Genomic DNA, 23,247 nt, shown 5'->3' with positions numbered 1-23,247 from the left:
AAAAAAAGCAAAGATTTCTTTGTCCTGATTGGTCGATTAAACGTTGCTTTATCCCGCGGATAGCATTTCTGAACGCATCTTTGAGAAGAGTGGAATCAGAGGTGAAATAGAAATGCTTGGGCTTATGTGAGTGTATGTATGTGTGCGGTTTATTGTAAAGATGAAAACGGGAGAAAACAATATGATCAAATATTGTTGAAAGTCAAAAGTCTAGTTGTATATGTGTTGACACATTTTCTCGAGAGTTTAAACATTTAAAGCATTCTTAAAATTCAAAATAAAGAAATATATACAACACGCGAAACGTCATTTCGACGACATACACAATACACACACTGTCACATATGGTCACACGTCACACTGGAGAAAACATAGATATCTAAGCTTTAGTTGACTCAACTAGGAAAGGTATTTGTTACTTTATATAATTTTCAAAATAAAGAAAAAAATTAAAATATAAATAAGATTAATAAGATTAATTTATTTATAAATAAATAAACGTGTGCAAGCGCTTTTTCCGCATCTTGCATGTAATAGGAGATAAGAACAAAATAAAACAGAAAAAATAGAAAAAGGAGTATTCTTTATAGCTCGATAAAAATGAAATGTACAATATTCTTAAATATTTTTTATCAAATTTATTACAATTATTGTGAAAAGATGTGTTAAGACAAGATGTAAACACAAGATAAAGCAGAGATTCTAAATAATTAAACAATTGTAAAAATAAACAAAAAAAAAATGATTTCTTATATATTTGTACACATCCAATATTTATTATATAATATTATTAATTAATACTTTGTATGATCCGTAAATTATTGTACAAAAAAATAATTATTTAATATACAAATATCTTTTGTAATATAATAAATCATATAAGATTTATAAAGTTACATAATATCAAGAAAAAGTTCTACTTGTACTTTTGCTTGTCCACTTTATTTTCTTTCATAAAGGTTAGTTAATTGTAGTTCACCTGTCGTGATACAATCTATAACCCAGGTCTCCTTCAAACCATTCGTACCAATAATAATTTTAGCAAGTTTGATATTCTCAGTGATATGTCCACTTGCTGTCTTTATAAGTTCTTTAAGTGTATGACATGGTACTGTGGTATTATGCCCAACATATATTAATCCACATGTTGCAAACAATTCTGGTATATATGAAGGTCCAAATAATTGTCTATCTTTCCGATTTTCCTGAAAAATGCACACATATTACACGTTATGCATATTATATCATACATTTTGCACATTATCTTACCTGCACAGCTTTAGAGAAATGTTTCATCTCAAATTCTTCCGGATCTAACCAAGCATTATTCTCCAAAGATTTCAAAACCCATTCTAAGGTAACCAGCCAACAACCTCTTATTATCCCTCGAAGTAAATTCACTGTACGCACACCTGTACTCACAACGTGAGTCGTTCGTCTCGATACATTCAATTCTATTTTTGCCATGCCAAGAGATTTGACAATGCTCTTTACTAAACTTTTGTCCCTACATATATAAAACATATTGCAATTTCATTACAAATTTGTAAAAAATATTAAAAATTCTTCTAATATAAAAAAGAAAGAAGTGTTTTTTAAAAGAATTTCTTATTATTATATACCCTTTTGATAGACCAGTTGTTGCAATAGTAATCTGTTGAGACTTAAATTTATTCCATTGAGTAGATATTGTGCGATGCTTTGCAAAATCATCAAAGGAATCTCTATTTTCTATTGATTCATCTTTTTTATCTTGTTTATTTCCTTTTAATATATTCAACACGTTTTCATCGGCAAATTTCTTGATGACGATTTTCTTGCTAACAATCTTCCTTGGTTTTTGTATTTTTTTATCCTTTTTCTTCTTGTTTTTAGGTATATCGTAATCATTATCTGACCATGTTTGTTCGCGTGCGATATTAGATTTAATAGAGCTTGTGTCATTCTTGAGACCTATTGATTTTTCCTTTGGACGTTTTTTTCTCAGTTTTTTGTTTTTTTTAGTAGGTTTTATTGATTTCTCAACTATGCATTTATCTTCCTCTATTGGACTAATTGAACATAATTCAGAATTTTCATGAAGTGGTAATAATCTTCTTCTACCTTTTCTCACTGAAATACATTCCATGTTATCGGTGGTAACTTTATTTTTTTCATTTGTTTCAACTCTTGTTTCAAGTCTTGTTTCATCAATTGTATCTTTTATGACTCTCAATTGATCTTGAATATCAGAAGGATTCCCGCTAGATGTATCTTCCAAAATAACTGTATTAATTTCAACTGTCTCTGAATACCTAATAACATAAAAAAGATTGTATTAGAAAGAAGTCTCTCTCCCTCTCTTTCCTCTCTCTTTCTGATTAATACATACTATATGAATCTCATCTATATAGCCATATGATATGATTCATAAAATAACAAATACTATGTGATTCAAAGTATATAATATAATTTATGATTTACATGAAAATGTTATTGTACATTTGTATACTTACAAAGCATCTGACTTAGTTTTATCAATATTTTCCTTGCCCATTGAATTTAAATTGTTGCTACAAGATGTTATGCTGTTATCTAAATTTTGTGTTTTATGTCTCAATTGTGTTTTGAATAAAACTGAACGGCTTATTGGATATGGAGTTCCTTCGACATAACTGTCTCCACTCGTATGCTCACTGCGCTGAATTTTGGCATCATTAGATCTATTATCCATTCTTACTTTCTCTTTCATTTCAGAAATCCTCAATTTATTGTTATAAGGAACTGAATTTTGTGTGAAGATATTTCTTAATCTCTGAATTAAACTGATGTTTTCTAAGGATTCTACATCGTTTGCGTCTTCATTTTCTGCTGCTAATGAATATTGATTGTCCATATTTGGATGTTTTTCTGTTGTGTCTTCATCATTCTTATCTGAGATTAATGATTGAAGATGATTACTTCTTCTTTGCCATGTTTCGCGCATCGAATTTACCGATGTATTCATTTTCATTGAAGCTTCAGTGATATTTGAACTTTCATATTGATTATCCAAAGCTATTGATTCTTCATTATTAGTTTTTGCTGCTTTCAAATCTTGATTGCTATTATTGAACCTGTAATCGCTTGTTTTCTGAACATTTTCCTCCTTGTCAGCTTCAGTTACTGCATCCAATGATGTGTTTACATTTAAAGATGATCGAATTGTATTATTGCTGTCGGACAAAGATAGTGTATGTCGTTTCTCGTGATTTTTAGTTTTATTACCGCGCTCATCTATGTGCGGTCGTGTTTTTATGACTACTACCGCTTGTTCAATACTGGATGTTTGCATAGGTATAACTGTATTCTGGTCATTTGTAACATTTGTGTTGGACAAATCAAAATGCGCAATGTTATTTTGTGTCGTAGATTTGTCTACAGGACTATTAATATTTTCTGTTCTTTGCATCTGAATAATATATTTGTCCTGTTCTAAACTTTTTCGTTTGGATTCCTTTTTCTTGCTATTTTTGATACTATTAATTGTATTTAGATTTGTACTTTGCAGAGATAGATGTTCCTCACTCATTTGAATACCGCCATGAACTTCTGTCATTTCCATAGATATTATATTATTTGTTGTGTGCGTAGCACGAGATGTATCCATATCATTATTTGCTTCGTTGTAAGAATTGTTATTTTCGTTTTCACCTGTCACAATATCTTCGTTAAAAGTGGAGCAAACAATGGGTGCTCCTATATCAACACATTGAGAGTGTATAGTTGAATATGTGGTATTATGGTTTTCAGATTGACTTTGTGAATATAATTTAGATTTTTTTAGCAAACTAAGTCTTCTGTTACTGCCACTTAATATGGGACTGCCAGTTTGATCTGTCTGTCTGAGGGGGAATAATGGAAATTTTTCCTTCAAAACGATATCCTCTATGATTCTACACTTTGCTTGTCCTTCTATTTGTTTGCCCTCCTCAGCAAATAACCGTCTCTGAGACAACCTAGATTTATCTATATCTCCCTTGGAACAACTTTCTAGTTTTTTGCTATTTGTTGGTGTAGTGACAATATTGGAATATCGATTGCCTCTTTGCTGATTACTCACACTGTTAATACATCTTTCATGTTCCATGATTGCCTTATTTCTTAATTGATGATTGCTCATTGCATCTAGTATAATTGATTTATTTCTAATATTTGCATCATGTATATCATCTGCAAAGCAATTTTCTTCATTCTTTAATATCATCGCAGTTTTTCTGGAAAGATCATTCTCTCTATCGAATATCTCTTTAGTCTTGTTTAAAATTGCATCTTTTAAACGTTTGCAATTTGCTTCGAGAGTCTTTTCCTTAATGTTTATATTCTCCAGATTCACTCGGAGTTCTTTTAATTGTATTCTTTTTTTGACACAAAGAGATACGTTAGTGTTCTTGCTTACAGCAAGCTTACTCGTATCGCTTTTAACTTGCAAACCTTCTTCATTGTCAGAATCAAATTGATGATTCTTGTTTTCATATTTATCATATCTTTTGCGTCTCGACAGTCTTTTATTAGCTCGCACTGTATCTGTTCCTTTTCCATCAGTCTCAATCTCTGTTCTCCACAGAGATCCGTTGCCAGAATCTGTTAAATTTTCACAGTAACTTAGATTAACTCTCAGAGAACTACGTCGATGTTTGAAACTGTCATCTTCATCGGATGTATCTGATGTGAATATCTTTCTTTTATTTATACTCATCATTGATCTGTATGTAAAAAATTATACAATACTTTATTATGTTTACACTCTCTCTGTGATGACACAGATGAATTTATTATATATAATATTATTATATATAAAATTATTACATACTTGTGCTAAAAACGATAGCTCTTCAAAATTCAAATCATGTTATTCGATCGTTCAAAAAAACATCTTTACACGATATCCTCGTCGAGTTTTATCTTACAAACGACATAAACACTACTGCATATCGTTACTTTCATACATTGTTATCCAAAATATTAATCTTCAATACATAATTCCTCTTTGTTTTCATATTCTAGCCATGTCAACGAAGATATGGTCATGACAGGGTGTATTCGGAGATCCTACCCCTAAGATAACGTGGTGTTTAATTGACCAATCAGGACAAATGAAATGAAGATTCTTTGTTCTGATTGGTCAAATAAATGCTACTCTACCCTACGAGTAAGATTTGCGAACATACCTAGAAAGTTAGTACGCATTAATTTCGCTGAGTGTGCTGCGAACGTTTGCAACGCGTACATACATGTGCAAACAGGTTGTGTCAGGTCAATGTGTGATGTGACAGATGCGAGCCTGCGAGCCAGCGATCAGATGAGATCAAAGCTTGATACAGATTGACAATTGAACGTGGGCCGCGAAAGAACGTGAAACAAGCATGAACGAAACGCAGGTACAGCGTCCATACGTTAATGTTTTCTCGCACTTTAATTTTACCAGGATGAGGTCTTATACATAATTTAGAATCAGTAGTTTTATCGCTTTTCGATAATTAAAAACATATATATTTACATAAGAAAGAGAATTAAAGCGCTGTTATTAAATCGCTTACGCACATATATAAGAAGCTGGTATTAAAACAAGAAATCGTATTATTTATTCGCTTCAATCGCATATAAGATTGTACAATATTATTAAAGACATTGTATTATTTCTATTGTTTCAGGGAAAAACTATCGAAGAGGACGAAATTAATCTCTTCAATCCCGCTATACTAGATAGATTGTCGATATCGCATGTCGTTGGATTGTTCATAAGACCATTAAGAAGCACAGATTATGAAAAAGGTAAATTTAATAAATTTTTTCTTGTAATATATTTTTTCACATAATAGATGATATCTAATATATAATGTAATATTCAATTTTTTTTCTCTCCTTTTAAAAGTGATTTTAAATTTGATTATAAAATTTGGCAGGTTTTTTAGTTCTTTTATCTCAATTGACTGATGTTGGAAATGTCAGCAAGGAACAATTCTTAAGTAAGTTTATAATCGGGAACTAAGTTTTAACAAATAATAAAAATAATGTGGCTATATCTTTTCATTTTCACATTATTTAGATAGATTCTACAGCATGAAGACTGCTGGTGGTTACTATGTTGTAGTTATTGAGGACACAAATTCTGGAAAAGTGATTGCATGTGCAACATTAGTTATAGAACAGAAGTTCATTCATAATTGTAGCTTGGTATGTAATTATCTTTTATAATTTCCAATTCCTTCTGAAGCAAAGATATATATAATGTTATATGGATGTATCTCTTTACAGCGAGGACGTCTGGAAGATGTAGTGGTCAATAATAATTACAGAGGTAAATCGTTGGGGAAACTAGTGGTGAAAATAATAATGCAATTAGCACGCTATTTTCACTGTTATAAATTATCTTTGGATTGCACAGATCGTCTAGTGCCATTCTATGAGAATTTAGGTTTTATACGAGAAACTAACAATGCGAATTATCTTAATATGCGTTTCCATAGTGAAAACGCCAGTGAACAATCGCATTTATAGTAACTGAATTGTTTTATTGTGGTCTTATCTGACGATAATGCCAATTAACCAATCAAATACATGTGGTGTAATATATATATGAACAGAAAATGTAAAAAATAGCATTATATCTTTGATAAGATTTCAAATTTGGAAGCGAGATACATTTAGCGAAATTAAAATACTGCAATCAATTTCTTCTAAAAAGAAAATCTCATTCGTTTACAAAGAATTAAGAAAAGAATCATGCTTTTTTTACAAGAGAAAATTTATTATACTAACGTTTACGTAAATTAAAATATATCAAGTTTTATGCTGTATCTTTTATATTTTAAATTAAGATATTAACACTGAAGTGTCTTTTAAAAAAAGATGTGTCCTATATACATATATACATATAAAATATATTGTGACATATTATAGCATTATATTGCATAGGTTATGTAAAAAGTGAAAGTAACTGTTAAATAAAATAATTAATTTTTACTTAATATATATATATTTTTTCATGCATATAATGTTAATAAATAATGTTGTAGAAAATATTTTTTGGATAAACTTTCTTACATTAGACAAGTTATAAATACAGAAAATACTTTCATTGTATTATTTGTAATATTTAATTTGCTTAATGTACAATAGAATTAATATATATACGGCGTGTAATTACTTAAATCTTTTTCGCAGTTGGATTTGCTCGTAATTTTACCGCTCGTTTCGCCTCCATTTGTCTTTGTCTGGCCAATTTACGCTCTTCTCTTTTCCTTTTTGCTTCTTCAAATTTATTATTTCCGCTAGGAACGCCTATGCATTCGAAAAATATTTTTTTTAGATAAATAGATGAAAAGATTTGAATGTATTACTTGAGAATCGAGTCAAATATACTTGGTTGCTCTAAGGGCTGAACATCTTCGAGAGGCTGAAACTCTGAATCATCCCATCCTACTTCGGAAGAATCATTTTTTTCTTGAACACCTTGGATTGTTTCCTCTTCCTATAATATATAAATTTATGCATTACTAATACTCAAGATATATAGCCATCTAAAAGGTCACAGTTATTTTTTTGTGCCTAATCTATATCTATTTATATGTGCATAGAAAGTCCTGAAATTTGCATAAATATTCCTTTACATTAATTTAAAAAAATTAATTTTTTTTTAATAAAAATTTGATTAGATGTTATTTTTATGCAATATTTCTTTTAATATTAGATGTATAATTATTTAAATATTGAAAAATCATCTTTATATTAAAAAATTACATATTTTCAGCTTTAAGACTTAGTTAGCGTTCGTCTTATTTCCTTCAACCACTTATAATTTAAATTGATACTTTAAGATATTTTTGTTAAACAGGAAAAGGCTTTAGATAGTTTAAAAATATACTATTTAAAAGCGAAGAATTATAATGCGCGTTACCGTTCGCATTAACATATCAGATTGAATGTGAATTCAGTCGTATCAGATGAAGAAGATATTTAAGCAGAATCTTGATTCAATACAGAAAAATGTCATAAAATGTCAAAACACAAACCGGTTCCTCTTCAAGGCTGGTCCACTGTTCATTAGTCTTAGGGGAATGACCGGACGGTGATTTATTATTAGCTGGATTTAATGGTACCGATGGCGTAGTGGCGGGCTGCTGCTCCATGTCTCCCCAATTATCAGCATCCCAGCAATCCCAATCGCAATCGGAATTCGTATTTTGAGTGTTTTGCGTATCATGCTCGTGATCAGGATCGAGGGAGGTCATGCTTGTCGCGCTGCTCGTTGTGGCAGTTGTGCTAGCGCTGCTTTGAGAGCTGCTAGCTTGTTCTAAGATAATTAAATAAAAGAGATGTAATAAAGAGATATGTATACATGGAAGAAAGTACATCCCTATTTCTCAATGAAAATTTAGGGTAGAAATTATAGGAATACGCGTGCGAATACGACGACGCTAGTAAAGAAGATCGATACGAACCTAAGGAAGCAGGTTTATTTAACAAGATCCTAGATGTATTATGAGCATTCGAGGATTTTGGCGTATCGGATTGACTGCGATAGAATTTCGCTGTGACCGCAGTAACAGCCCATCCAGCCCACGTTGCCGCGGCGTTGCTGAGGCTGGGTGTCGCGGTATTCACATCCGCCTCTACAAACATATTTCAATAACAATATTAGTTTCGGTACTTTTATTTTCTTTTAAAGGATTTGAAAATAATGATTATCAAGCGGCTAGAAATCTATCTCACTACGGCGCGATTGGTATTTACTATATATAAAACTTTTATAAAATGTAAACAATATTATAATGTAAAAGTTTTCACAAGATACCGAATATTTTCCTTGTCGATATTAATATATAATTTTACGAAAATACGCGCCGATATGCTTAAAGATTAAAGAATTAAAATACACATATATGCTTACCCATCGATTCGCGAAGCCCGGGATCTTCAGAGACAGTTTCGAGCTTCGATAAAAAACCTCGAATGGTTCGAAATGCATTATCTCGTACACCTTTGTCCACATCTGTGGTAAGTGGGCACAAAGCCGGTAGAATACGATTTGCAACTTCCTGAAGCAGGAAGTATTGCTGCGTTGCAGCCAGAGCCAGTATACTTGCAATTCTGGCTGGCGGAAAGGAATCGCGAGTTCCCCGAATAAATACACCAAGCAATACCTAAAAAATTACATTTATAAATTGGCTTAACAATAATTATATTATTTCAAGTGATTGTATGTTTTTATTAAATTATATTATTTTATTCATTATATATAAATCATATTATAATTATATATTTATTAATATTGTGGAGATTGAGAGATAATGTTATTACATTAAAAATATATATAAGAAATCTATTCTGAGTAATTTAAAAAAGATGTGTAAAAGAGATAAATCCGTCGAAAAAAATAAAAAAATATTTTGTGAATTTAAGCAGCTATGGAAGGTTAAAATCGATATTATACCTTCTGCCTTATCTGAGGGTGAAGATGTTGAGCAATTTTTCCAAGGCAAACTGTTGTATTCGTACGAATACTGCCATGTTCATCCTTTGACTGAAGTCTTACAAAGTGTTTTAAAGTTTCGACATTAAGATTATTATAATCTAACTTTGGCGCTAAATGTACGACCGATCTTATCGTTTCTTCTTTGATCGCCGGATTCGTATCGAGAAAGCCGTTTGCGACCTGCAAAAAATATATATAAAATTGAAGTATATGATATAATAATATAATTGTTATATATGTAATAATAAAATTATTATTATATTTGACTGCTATTTTTTATAAAATTATAGATGAGATTATATAAGAAAATACTTGACTTAGATTTATCAATATCATTATGGATTTTAAAGAATACAGAAGCATTATAGGATATATATAAAAAATTGATAGTTTTATTAATATCCAATGAATCTTTCTTACATGAGGAAAAATAGCTTCGTTAACGGTTGCCGATTGCAGATGATCAATGAATCGATCCAATTGTTGCAGTAATCGTAATCTCGTCGCTCTGTCATTTGACGCGAACAACTTGACGACGCACGGCACTACTCGACGCTGATACTCAGCGTCGGGTAATTGAGAGCCCAATTGCAACAATGGCGGTAGCACTGCACTTCCGGCATCTCCGAATTCGAAGGCCGCAAGTAATTGCGGTAGGATTTTGTATCTGCCAACGCCATCGGGAAATGAATCCAACTGCGTGGCCAATTGCGAGAAAAATCGGATCTTCTCTCCCCTCTCCTTCATCTGAATCTCTTCCAAGAACAATAGAGCGTCAACGAGATCGTTTTTAAAGAAGCCGCCGTTACTGCGACAACGCGCTATCACATCCGCAGGATTCGGTCTTCCTTCGGGATTAGCTCCCGTTAACTCTCTATATACTGCCGTTACTTGCTTCGGAATCTTAAAAAAAAAACATATAAGTTTCTATCTGTTATTTTGTATTAAAGGATATCATGATTTTTTTGTCTTAAAGTTAACATTGTTTTGCTTCAAGAACTAAAAAAAAAAAAAAAAAAAAAAAAAGAATTGATCCATGATAGATATTATATCTCAGTAATAAAATATAACTTAAGATGAGTGAATAACTTACTTGGCCTGTAACTTTAAGCTGCGAGCTCGTGTTAAGAATGCCATTGTACGTTTCCCAGATTAAACAGCCGAGTCCCCACATATCAACTGAGCTATTGTTTTTATTTATCAGTTTTATGCTAACATTAAAAATCTAAACGCGTGTATTTGTAAACGTCCATATCATACTATATTGTACCATGTGTTTATAGATATAGTTACTTAAAATTTTGATAAAATTAATACGATCATTTACCATTTAGTTAATGGTTTTGTATTTTCTTTAGCCTCTGGTGGTTGATATACTTGAAAAGTTGGAGGTAAGAAATTGTATAACGTATCCACAGCCGTCATGTACTCAACACCGCCGAGTTTCCATTCACCGCTTTCTTCGTTAACAAACACTGTCCATAGATTGACATTATTATGCCGTAAATTCCCATCATTATTTAAGAAGTTAAGTGCCCTCTGCCATCAAATTGAAGTAATATGTATTATAGATTTTCGGTGTATATTGTTTAAAAATTTCCAATATAATATGCGATATTCATTTATACATACTGTAATTTGAAATATACCCCAGGAAAAGTATAATTCCTTCTTGGAATCGTTTTCGGAATTGCATTTCTGTGTCAAACGATTATACAATGGCTCCACATATTCTGTGGCTAAGTAAACCATTTTGTCAGTCTAAAGTAACACATACACAAAAGTATAGATTACATCTCTGTTTACAGAGAATTATAATACTAAACTATTGTAAATCGTTACAACTTATACCTCAAGACTATCAAGATACGCAAGTATGCTTGGATGCCTAAGTGTCTTAAGCCTCTTTACAGCTGAGCGAACAATGTCCAATTGTTGCTCTCCTCCATTTTTAACATCAAAGACAAAAACTGAAACATCCTCACCTGTTGTGGTGCCCTATACAAGATTTTATGTTGACAAAAATAATATTTTCAATATAGACATATACATAAAATTATAAAGATTTTGTGCCAAATATAAATTAATTTACTATTGTAAATTATATAGTGCTTTTAGGAAGGAGAAGTATCATTTATATTATATCTAATTGAATTACCTTTCTTTTAGCTCTGTGCAGTGTCCAGATACTCTTGTTTTCCAAGCCTGGGATAGGTTCTCCGATATCATACGGAAAATCCTTAGCAGGGTCTCTTGAAAAGAAGGACCACATTGTGCTAAGATTAAACTTTTATCTATATATAAAGAGCACATCCAATGTAATGTATTATTAACATTATCGCCAAACAGCAGTGCATTAGATCTGTAAAATACAAAAATTATTGTCATCAAATGATTTAAGAATAATTATACAGTTAATAAATGCAGTTGGAAAATTAACAATTTTCTTATATCGTGACGCTTTATTTTTTATTGTTCAACAAATGGCTTCGATCTAATTTAATTCAATTCATATTAAAAATAGGGGTTAAATCACACATTGCAAATTGAACGAAAAGTTTATATTTTTAAATAGTCTCTTATATGAAAAACAAAGTTTATATCTCTCTCTTATGTATTAAAAGATCAAGAACATGTAAATAACCGAGTTACAAGTTATTAGAAGCATTCGTTACGTTGCGTCGAGTTATACTCTACACACGTTATCCAAGTCTTTGAATGAAATAAATGAATGATTTAATAGAGAGGGAAAAAACGTACATAAACGTATTTCGCACGATTTGTCCAGAAATGCTTTCCTTTTCATTAAAAGAAATCTAATTCAATTCATTATTCATTATTATACATATTTTTATTTGCACATATAAAAGATGCGTTGTGTATCTATCCGCATATATAAAAATGTCTGTATTATTATGATATACGTTTTTTTATCTTTTTTTTTCATCCAATTATTGCTATACTGACATGCAGGAAAGCGATTATCTTTAATTTCCAGAGAATTCGCGCATGCTTTTTCTTTCCATAAGAGAAGTTTGTCATCATACATCTCTGATTCGATTATCCATTACGTTAGATGACGCGAATAATAATTTCGATTACGAGAAATACATTTGCCGATACAGAAGCCAATATATCGTGGAAGAATAATCGTACATTTCCTCACCTGTAAAGATATAAAAATGTCACGGGCGCGTAAAAAATCCCAAATTACGGGCTCTTTGAGTTACCACGATAACACGCGTATGAATACAATGATACGTCATTTTAATATACACGCTGTAATTAATCGGTGACTTGTCGATTACAAACTTGGATTAATCAACACTAGCGAAACATGAATCTTATGATGACAAGCTCGTGTGATATATATGTGTGTATGGTGTATGTAAATATGTATTGTGTGGTGAGTGTGGGCGAGATGTGTGATATGTATCAAGACGAGAGGGCAAAATACGATCGGCGCAGTGCGCAGAATAAAGGTGCCTTTACATGGCAGCGTCAAGCGTCGAGCGTCTGCGTAGAAAATTGCGCAGAATCTAATTTCAGCCTAGAATCTATCTCTTTTAAATTCTGCGCAGACGCTTAATGCTGCCATGTAAAGGCACCTTAAGATACTCTAGCTATAGATACGATCGGCGCAGTGCGCAGAATAAGATACTCTAGCTATAGATATATACTATAAATTCTAATTATAGGAAAGGAAATGTATAGAAAAAGAGAGAAAATTGAAAAAATATATATTAAAATGTTAAGAAACTAAAACGACAAAATATCGATCCTCTCGTAATAATTAAATCTTATTTATCATGTGCGTTCCAAAACTGATCTTCGAAAATAAAAAAAATAAACAGATGCTTAAAAAATTTATAAGTAATAGATTAAAAAAATTAGTATGATACACAATAGTATATAGAAAATTATACTATAGATAGACATAAAAATGTATACCATAGATTATATATCTATTGATATACATGACAGAGAAAATCATCTGGTTATGTTCTGAAACGTCCTCTCCGATCTCGTCGTCGGTTTTACGTATAGCATATAGGGTGCGTTTCGTTAGGAGCGTCCCGTTTGATCATCCACAGATGATTACAGACATCTGTGTTCAATCTTTAATCAATGATCAACCTGGATCAACCTGGGAAGGTCGGTGTCCATCTGTCCATTGTCATTTGTCATTGATCGCACAATCCACTATACCTTTATAAAAGGATTTATTATTATTCGCGGAAATCTGTCTCTCTCTCAATGTGACGAGGTTCGCACGTGGTTTATCTTTCTAGCTAAGAAACAATGCTTCTTGCAGCACTCAAAGAGAAATAGGGATCTCTGTCATGACATTAATTATAATACCACTGCTATATTATATTCCAAAATAATTTCTTAAGTGAGGTAATGATTCGGCGATTACGAAATATATGACATATTAAACTACTCGACGAACCGAATCTATCGTTTAATATACGAGATATTCTGTGATTTATTTTTACTTGTATTGAAAAACTTTTAGAATATCGAGAAAGCAGATGAGAAGCTGTTGCTCTATTAAACGGCGAAAATGCCGATCGGCGTATTTCCAGCCCTTAAATTGGGCGTACTTTTTATCAAACAAATCAGTAAACCTTTAGCCAAATTTCTCGTCACTCAAGCAAAGAATCATCCAATATTTAGGACTTACTTTATCATGCCACCTGCTCAATGTAAGTATTTGTTTATTCCGTTTACAAGCTCTTTCTATTATACAGTATAATTGTCAACGTTTGTAGTTTATCATTGGGCGGAAGTAAAAGCAAAGATGTATATCATGAATCTTGGTAAGCCTACAAAGGTGGCAAAACTGAACGAAACTATGGCTATTGAATTGGGTGCTAATTTAATGGGCGAGTTGATTATTTTCGGCGTAGCTGGTGGATGTGTAATATTGGAGTATAATAGACAAGTCGCAAAAGAGACAAAAAAAGAGGAGCTCCGTCAGATGCAGATACAGAAGTTTACAGATGATATTCAGGCATTGTACAATACTACTTTGCAACAGGAAGCTCGAATCCATTACCTACAAAGTGCGATCGGTGAATTGGCCAAGCATACAAAGCACAAGTTACCTGAACCTGTATTGCAGCAAATAAATAACAATGATGATAATTTAGAGGATAATATGAAGAAGAGTTCTAATAAAAATAGTAAAAATACAACAGAAGCCAGTACAGAAAGCGAAAGCAGATCGTTGATAGAGCGTGCTATAACCTATTATAAAGAATTAAAAATGGATAAAATTAGTTAAACGTTTTATATTTCTCTTTGAAATACATCACTTAGGAAGATAATCTGAGATACAAATATTGACTGCTGCTGGTATTAAAAAAGATGCATTCGTAACAAAATGTACATAATAACAATTTTTTTTTGCGCTATATATTGTAATTTAATTTCAAATCACAATTTAATTGTACTAATCCTGTGCGAAGATTTTTAACTATATATGTTATGTAAAAATGCATATATTTATATATATATATATATATATATATATCTGCCTATGTATCTAGATAATTTTAAAACAAGTGTAGATAAATGTGATAATAAAATTTGCATCTAAAGTTTTGCGTTTTTAAAAAATGTAAAATTCTTACAATTATTCTTGTAACTTATGCCTCTCATGTAATTATATTTTTTTGATTCTTAATAGATTTATAATAAAAATAACTATCTTGTTTGTTTAAATAAGTAAATACTCAAAATTTATATAAATTGTTCGATCGAAAAGATATAAATATAAAAATGTTAAAAAGATACTCTTTAATTCCAAATTTCAAATAATTTAATTACTTAGATATCTTATTTTCTCGTGCCTAATCTAATTTGCCGAAATCAAATTCGCGAAATAAAAAATTTGGCTGTCGTTCATTGCAATCCGCCATATCTTCGGTTAAAGTAAATTGTGGAACTAGGCCTAAAAGATTCTTTCCGTACGGCGAATGTATTGTATAGATGTCAAGTGAAATGTATCAATTCAAAATTGGCGCGTAACAATTTGGCTATAAATGGCGTATTGTCCTAACTTTGATTACAGGAACTCTAGGCTAGAGAAAGCGTTAAGCCCGTGTCACACTAAGCATTGCGGACGCAGGTCGGATTTGGATTACAGACTGCGAATCGTCAATCATCCAATCAGATTCTTGGCTACTTCGTTCTGACTGGATGGATGACGATTCGCAGTCCGTAAATGTATTGTATAGATGTCAAGTGAAATGTATCAATTCAAAATTGGCGCGTAACAATTTGGCTATAAATGGCGTATTGTCCTAACTTTGATTACAGGAACTCTAGGCTAGAGAAAGCGTTAGGCCGATATTACATTTGTCGTACGACAAACTTTTTAAGTGCATTGATTAGATAATGAAAAAAAAGAAATAATGAATGAAAAATAAAGCTATGACAATGTAATTTTTGTTTTATGCGCATGTTATTAGAATGCAGTAGAAAATGGAGAAATTTTAAAATAGCGGTTTCTATACAATTTTTGTTCGATATTTCGACCTCGATATGTTTTTGCTAGATTAATACTTAGCGTAGGTGCGTGTGTGCGTATTGTTTTGTGTCAATTTTAAAAATTATTAAAAATGTTCGTGAAAAAGTTACTCGATATCGCGAATTGTCAAATCCAGGAAAATATAACAAACAATAGATCGTCTAATCCAGGAAAATATAAGAAGCAATTGATCGAAACGGGCAACGATTATTTGTTCGGTCTATGGGGATTGATTGTGCATTTGATTTTATTATGGGGTGTGCTTGATGTTAATTTTCATTCGCCTATCATTAAAGAATTGCCGGTTGTATCAGTACCGAGTGGATCACCGGCTAAAAGGGTGTTACTTTTCATCGCGGATGGTTTGAGGTTTCAAACATTCATAGATAAGCCACCACCTTTTCTCAGGTATTTTTCTCATTGTTCAAAAACGGAGCAATTCCGCTTTTCTTATTTTGATTTTGTTTAATTAATTAATTTTTAAATATATTGATAATATTATTGAGGGAGAGAAAGAGATGAATTTAATTTTATTTGGATTACTTTTCAGTATATATACTAAATTTAAAAAAAAAATTTGTATTATAGTCTATATATATATAAATTTTAATATATTAATAATAATATAATTTATATTTTGTTATGTTTCAATATTTGCATACTTTAGTGAATTAGATCTGTTTTGCAGAGATATAATGACCAATAAAGGAGTTTGGGGAATATCTCATACAAGAGTGCCTACAGAATCAAGACCAGGGCATGTCGCAATTGCAGCAGGATTGTACGAGGATCCCAGTGCTATCTTCAAGGGATGGCAGGAAAATCCAGTGGATTTTGATTCTGTCTTCAATCAAAGCTATGCAACTTGGGCTTGGGGCAGTCCAGATATAATTCCAATGTTCACAAAAGGTATTCTAGAAGGAAGCGGTAGCATTATCAATTTTTGTTTACTCATGCTTATATCAAAATCTCGAAAAGGCAGGTAGCAAACGAAATGTACATGGAAGAAGTTATCCTTCCACATGGCAGGATTTTGATTCAAATTTAAATAATCAGACAATGCGCTTGGATTCATGGGTTTTTAATGCTTATTTGGAATGGTTACAATCCTCGGTAGCTGAAACATTGAAAAATCAGAATGGAATCATCTTGTTTTTTCATTTACTTGGGTGTGATACTCTAGGACATGCTAAAAAACCATATTCCAGGTATTGAAAATTTGTTGCTGATTGCTGTAGTGTTTTAAAGTACAAAATGCAGATTCATTAATAAAAGAGAAATTTGAATTTAGGGAATATATTGAAAACATGAACTATGTTGATCTGAGAATTGAAGAAGCTGTGAATATGACAGAGAACTTTTTTGGAAAAGGTACCACTGCTTATGTATTCACAGCAGATCATGGAATGACAGATTGGGGATCTCATGGAAGTGGTTTGCCGTCCGAGACTGAAACACCATTAATTGTTTGGGGAGCAGGAGTAAAATTATCTGGCTTTCGTCAAGATATTGAACAAGCGAGTATAGCTCCTCTGATAGCGTCTTTGATAAGAATTCCTGTTCCTGTAAATAATGAAGTAAGTGTTTGCATTTAATATATATATAGTATATAATTTAATATATGTGTTATTTAAAATATTCACATGAAATATTCTCTTAGGGTGCATTACCATGGCGATACTTTGATACAAATTATCAGGAATATGTTGGACATTTTTTACTCAGCAATGTAAAACAACTTGCACATCAAGTAACTGGAAATCGTGCGATAAATGGCGAGACTAGTACTGATTGGCGAGAAATGCAATTAAATAATAGAATTCGTAAAATCGAAGAATATTTTGACGAAGGAAGTATAATAGATGGAATTCGAGAGAGTGAAGAAGCAATTAATTTTGGCAAAAAAGCCTTTTCATATTTCAGACAATATCAGCGAATACGATTTTTGCTATATCTGTCGATAATGTGGCTTGGCTGGATAGTTATATTATTCTTGAAAATAACTGGAACAAAGCGTCGATGTTTGCGAATCTCTCTACTAGTAGTTATAAATATCGGATTTGCAAGTCTACTGATAATAATATTAATCGGACATGCAGGTAAGAAATTTATTTCTAAATGCATTTTTTTAAGTCGATACAAAAGATATGTAATTTTTTGCTATAAGTTTCAAGTTTTTAACTTAAACTTTTTTTTTCACTTAAGTTTTTTTTAGATCAAATCATGATTTTTACTATTTTCTACTTATAAAAAATGGATCTTTTGTTATGTAATATATTTGATATACTTTGTGTATATAGTATCAGATTGCAACAACTGGAGATTACCATGCTACATATGCTTTGCCATAATATCTATATGGTTTGCCATTGCTAAAATAATTACGTCGACGCCTGTATTTGCAAAAAGAAACAAAAAGAAACTTTTCATAGATATCGGAGGCACACTGTTGTTATTAGTAATACTATTTGTTGGATTAACATATAGATTTGCTCTCAGCATAGGAATACTCTCTCTCATATTGATACGAATAGCAAAGTCGGAAAATGTACCAGTATTTATGATTTGGACGTCGATAGCATTATGTGCATTTCCTTTATTGCCAGTCGTGGAACCATATCCACGCGTCTATATTGTGTATGTTTATATTGAAAACAATTACATCATTAAAAGTTATTTAACGATATTTTAATAAAAAAAGAGATATTAAATTGCTAAATAGTTTGCTTGGTTTTTGTTTTCTTTCACTAGTAATATTGTATTTTTAATAATGATTTTTTTATTGACTTAAGTTCTTCTTTCAGGATAATTGGCATTTTGGTAGCGATGTCGATAATGATTATCAATGAGACATCGCAGAGTCGGAGAATAATGGAAATTTTACGTTTAATCGTTACAAGCCTCGTGTACACAGAATTTCTCGATGGTAGATACTGGATATTGTGGATTATTTTACTGACTACACCATTGTGCATTTGGTATTATCCAACAGAAACTAAGAGAAGAATGCTGGGCATAATGCTTGGATTTTTCTGTCCTCTTACATTATTGTCTGCGTCTTATGAGCCACTCTTCTTCATTATACTTACAATCAATTTACTTTGTTGGTTACAAGCCACTTCAAGGAGCTCAGGAAATACACAAAAGATTACAAAAGACTTGATCAAAGCAGCATTTTTTGTATCCTTTTAAAAAGATTTTTTTATTGTTACACAAGAATTTCCATGAAGAGTTGGTGATATTTATATCAGATATTTTTAATTAATTAGACAAATGAGAAAAATATAGATTATTAAATTAATATTGTAACTAAGGAATCTTGTATATTATTTAGACTCTTTCTAGGAAAACAAACTAAAATTTACCTGTTATCTTTAATTTTTTAACGATATTCTTTTAATTCATATGAGGCACATCTATTATCATTTATACATATCCTTAACATCTTATTATAGATGTTGTACATACTATTGTGTTTCTTCGGCACAGGTAATATGGCGAGCATCAGTTCGTTTGATCCATCTTGGACGCGTCACTTTGTTACTGTTTTTTCTCCATTTTTAATGACATCTTTAATACTTTTCAAACTTAGCATTCCCTTGATACTAGTCGGATGCGCGAGCTATTCACTAGAATCAGAATACAAGAAGCCTGTTTCTTTAGCCATTCTTTTTTTAGGCGATTGCATATCGCTACCTTTAATGCATTGTGTCACGCCGTACGGCAGTTGGCTCGACATCGGTAGCGCTATCAGTAAGTTTATTATCGCTCTTTCTCTTCCTTGTCTTTTTGTACTGTTGCGATGTCTTTCATATCCACTTATGGAATTGGATTTAAAACGATTCCGGATCGATTTACTACCTCAAAAGAGGCACATAGTATAATTATATATATAATTATAACAAGAGACATAATTACATTATTACCTTTTGTTGGACCAAAGTTTGAGTGGGTTGTTTTAATCGTGCATTTTAAACATCCACCTGTTTATAGACGATTGTTTTGAGAATATATTATAGATTGCAATATAAAATTCAATACAAGAAACCTTGAAGTACGACAGTGCATTACATTAATGAATTGTGTGTGAATCAACTATCCATATTTGGTGCCATGTATTGTTGCCACTGTTACTATAATGAAATGTATAATTAAAAAATTGAACAAATACATCTGTGTGTTGTATCTGATAAAAAATTGCATTTTCTACACAACATTGTAGTCGTTCCTGTTTGTATTACATAAAAAATGGATATAATTATATTTATTTTGAAAAATATTCAGCTCCTAATATATTATCATTAATCCATTACTGTCGTCAATGTGTATGTCGTAAATATACACGGCTGATTCGATTTATTATCGTCCAACCATATAGCTTGGCAAACATGAAATACAAAATTGTAATCACTATTAAACAGTGTTTTGTGATCTCGTTAAAGTGGTGCAATACATTAAATCGAATCTTATGCTACCTCAAACAATTTCATATCTATATAATATAATACATAATCACGCGGGAAAATAATAGAATGTTTAAAATTTAAACTCTTTATATTTCTTGGATGTTTTCGTGTCCTGGATTTGCTGACGTTTGCGTTTGCTCTGAAACACAAAAACAAAAGTAATACAGTTCAAAATTACAATATCTATTTATATAATTATACGCATGTAATATATTTATATGTGATATATACACAATGTAACTGATAGTATACATACCTTTTGCCGTTGTACATGATCTTGCAGCATATCCGATAGATCTTCTCTCCTAAGATGCGCTTGTCTCGATCTCATCGTCTCCTCGTACCTGGACGCCATCGCTTCGGAGTCGAGGTCCAGTTCGCTGGGATCAAGCGTCAGCTCCACCGCCCCGTCCTTCTCCGCACGAGCATCGCTTGTGCTACCGCTGATTCCGCCGCGACGCGCAGCGATTACAGACGGTGGCGCCTGGCCACCGGCTGCACCCGTCATATCATACACGTGCGTGCTGCCCATCATACTGGCACCCAAACCATCCGTACGGCGTTCCTGCAGTACCGTGTACAATGCGGGCGTATCGCCGCCTTCCATCTCGCTTTCAATCTTTTTCTTCCGCAGCTCGATAGTCTCTGGGGTCTCCAGACCCGCCGGGATCGACGTGATGCCGCTTGGCGTGATCAAGCCTTCGGCGCCGGGCGTGACCAATCCGCTGGCGTCGTCATCTCCATCCTTTCCTTCGCCCTCGCCACCCTCGCCGCCCTCTTCGGCGTCCTCATCCTCATCCTCATCGCCCGACGACTCCGATTCCGGTTCGCCCCACATTCCCCGATCTATCTCCTCATCCATCGCATCCGCACCGGATGTGCGAGACACGCCAAACACGTCTCCGTAAAGCGGTCTACCGGTTTCATCCACCGGCGGTTTCCCCCATCCACCCGCGTGATAACCGAAGGCGCAACCCTCTGGAATGGGCGCGTTTAAACCGGGTATCTTGAGGTTCGGATAACTCGGTGGCGGGCCGTAACGTTGCATAGCTATAAGCCACGGCGGTGGTACTTTTTGGCAATTCGGTCCGACTGGCATGCCCAGCGCTGTGCGCAACTCGTCCGACAACTCTCCCGGTTTCTTCTCCTTCAAACGCGTCTCAAATTCTTTACCCTCGTAATAGAGATCGCCGTGAATCGTCATGCGCGGTTTTGTTTGCCACTTGAAGAAGGCGTCGTGCAGCTTCTGATAATCGATGTCGATCTTACCCAACTTGGGTCTCGCTCGCTCCCGCATCTTCGCTTTCAGTGTACGCGTATCGTCGCGTTCTTGCAGACTCGCTCTCATTTCCGTGATACCGGTGCGTTTTATAAAGTCTGGTAGATCGAAGGGCGGTTTCTCTATACCACGTTTGCCTTGAAGATACTTGCGCTTGAAGCACCAATGTCTCGGTACCGGGACCGTATTTCGGTGCGCCTTCAATTGCACAAGCAGTTTTGGATCACGCGCGGTAACATCGTGCATCTCCACAACATCTGGACGACCTACCAGTTGCTTCAATTCCGCTACGCTTAGCCGTGTGAGCCTTTTGAGTTTTCTCTTAGATAGTCGTGGAGCACCATTCTCACCAGTGCCCTGTTGTTGCTGTTGCTGATTCGCATCGTCGTCGAAATCGTCCAACAGTGGCACCTTACTCGGTACACCGGTGCCGGTGGTTTGTATATTTGTTACTGGCGGATACTGCCCGATAGGTTCACCCTTGTCAGCCGCATCGTTCGGACTCGGTTCCGGTTCGACCAGTTTAAATGCTTCAAAGACCCTAGCAAATTGACGGTACATTGGTTCTAAATCATTTATGCTCGGTATTTCTTGTATATACTCAATTTCTGGCAAATCTTCTTTATTCTTAGCACCCTCCACATTGTCCTTCTTCTGTTCGGCATCCTTCTTTTCTGCATTGCGCCTCTTCCTCTTTGACTTTTTCTTCTTTTTTGTCTTACTCAATTTAGATTCTATTTTTTCTGATTTTTGTTCTATTTCCGTTATGGTATCTTCTATCTGAGTAGCATCCTCGCCATCGTCTTTTGGTGATTTACTGTCAGAAATAACGTCGTCAGGATCACTACCCACTTCTTTGGCTCTCTCTGTTTTAAATGCCAAGGCTTGCTCCAAAGCAGCCGGAAGCTTAACAGAACCGCTGTCTCCTTCTCCAATTCCATTGTCAACATTCTGATTTTGTAATTCTGATGGAGGGGCCACTTTCAAGCTCAGGAGACTCGGAAGAGTTTTAGCGTCCATGCTGAATGGCTGTAATAAAAAGATTTAGGATATAATCTTAATCATATTTATAATTTTTTACAGATTTAAACGCTTCATTTATTTCGTTTCTAACGAAATCACGTAAGTAAGTTTTAGTGTAAACTTAAAACCATGCACAAGTTGAGTGAAACATTATATGTTTAAATTTAATACCTTATTAAGTATTTAATTCGATGCACATGAATATATGCATTCGTGTAAATTCGCGTACGCAGTTTTTAGTGTTGTTATTTTTCGCTACACATTAAAATCTTAATTTCATCTCTCTCATTCCCCAGCGATTGATTCCTACCTTTTTATGTGTAAAAGATGCACACGCAAATCAAAGAGTATATGATTAGAAGATTGGCATTTTCGCCCATAGATTAAAAATAACAAGATACATGAGAATAGAAAATTATTGGCTAGGATTGACTTATCGGACATA

The 23,247-nt window shown here is 33.2% G+C and overlaps 6 protein-coding genes across 7 annotated transcripts; 3 read left to right on the top strand and 3 right to left on the bottom strand.

The window, feature by feature from the left end:
• The first annotated feature begins 269 nt into the window (after positions 1–269).
• Positions 270–6,989, top strand: LOC115237299 (probable glucosamine 6-phosphate N-acetyltransferase). The gene is made up of 6 exons (XM_029810258.1): positions 270–408; positions 5,026–5,399; positions 5,673–5,793; positions 5,925–5,987; positions 6,068–6,195; positions 6,277–6,989. The coding sequence occupies exons 2-6, from the start codon at positions 5,385–5,387 to the stop codon at positions 6,517–6,519; spliced, it is 570 nt and encodes a 189-aa protein (XP_029666118.1). The 5' UTR covers positions 270–408; positions 5,026–5,384; the 3' UTR covers positions 6,520–6,989.
• LOC115237273 (protein PF14_0175-like) lies at positions 932–5,016 on the bottom strand. Its single transcript, XM_029810219.1, has 5 exons — positions 4,832–5,016; positions 2,496–4,724; positions 1,623–2,294; positions 1,270–1,507; positions 932–1,205 (listed from the first exon to the last, which is right to left on the bottom strand). The coding sequence occupies exons 2-5, from the start codon at positions 4,718–4,720 to the stop codon at positions 942–944; spliced, it is 3,399 nt and encodes a 1,132-aa protein (XP_029666079.1). The 5' UTR covers positions 4,721–4,724; positions 4,832–5,016; the 3' UTR covers positions 932–941.
• LOC115237282 (N-terminal kinase-like protein) lies at positions 6,814–13,148 on the bottom strand. The gene is made up of 13 exons (XM_029810223.1): positions 12,663–13,148; positions 11,655–11,858; positions 11,348–11,494; positions 11,129–11,257; positions 10,824–11,035; positions 10,590–10,680; positions 9,917–10,399; positions 9,455–9,676; positions 8,912–9,164; positions 8,463–8,633; positions 8,034–8,314; positions 7,384–7,492; positions 6,814–7,302 (listed from the first exon to the last, which is right to left on the bottom strand). The coding sequence occupies exons 2-13, from the start codon at positions 11,766–11,768 to the stop codon at positions 7,169–7,171; spliced, it is 2,346 nt and encodes a 781-aa protein (XP_029666083.1). The 5' UTR covers positions 11,769–11,858; positions 12,663–13,148; the 3' UTR covers positions 6,814–7,168.
• Positions 13,149–13,627: 479 nt separating this feature from the next.
• LOC115237298 (optic atrophy 3 protein homolog) lies at positions 13,628–14,916 on the top strand. Its single transcript, XM_029810243.1, has 3 exons — positions 13,628–13,897; positions 14,016–14,205; positions 14,272–14,916. Exons 2-3 carry the CDS (start codon positions 14,064–14,066, stop codon positions 14,784–14,786), a joined length of 657 nt encoding a protein of 218 aa, XP_029666103.1. The 5' UTR covers positions 13,628–13,897; positions 14,016–14,063; the 3' UTR covers positions 14,787–14,916.
• Positions 14,917–15,842: 926 nt separating this feature from the next.
• Positions 15,843–20,202, top strand: LOC115237070 (GPI ethanolamine phosphate transferase 1). Its single transcript, XM_029809893.1, has 8 exons — positions 15,843–16,442; positions 16,723–16,943; positions 17,017–17,242; positions 17,326–17,611; positions 17,695–18,133; positions 18,335–18,671; positions 18,839–19,214; positions 19,490–20,202. The coding sequence occupies exons 1-8, from the start codon at positions 16,126–16,128 to the stop codon at positions 19,916–19,918; spliced, it is 2,631 nt and encodes an 876-aa protein (XP_029665753.1). The 5' UTR covers positions 15,843–16,125; the 3' UTR covers positions 19,919–20,202.
• Positions 19,221–23,198, bottom strand: LOC115237074 (splicing factor 3B subunit 2). Of its 2 annotated transcripts, none has more exons than XM_029809912.1 (5): positions 23,113–23,198; positions 20,757–22,808; positions 19,961–20,639; positions 19,731–19,891; positions 19,221–19,663 (listed from the first exon to the last, which is right to left on the bottom strand). In XM_029809912.1, the coding sequence occupies exons 2-3, from the start codon at positions 22,797–22,799 to the stop codon at positions 20,571–20,573; spliced, it is 2,112 nt and encodes a 703-aa protein (XP_029665772.1). In that variant the 5' UTR covers positions 22,800–22,808; positions 23,113–23,198; the 3' UTR covers positions 19,221–19,663; positions 19,731–19,891; positions 19,961–20,570. The 2 variants fall into 2 exon arrangements, with proteins under 2 accessions (XP_029665772.1, XP_029665764.1); XM_029809904.1 differs by having other exon boundaries at positions 22,974–23,181.
• Between the last annotated feature and the right edge of the window lie 49 nt (positions 23,199–23,247).

The sequence above is a fragment of the Formica exsecta genome, unplaced genomic scaffold (assembly GCF_003651465.1).
Source record: "Formica exsecta isolate Colony F162 unplaced genomic scaffold, ASM365146v1 scaffold1136, whole genome shotgun sequence".
Taxonomy (NCBI): Eukaryota; Metazoa; Arthropoda; class Insecta; order Hymenoptera; family Formicidae; genus Formica; species Formica exsecta.
This window is presented reverse-complemented; position numbering and strand designations above follow the sequence as displayed.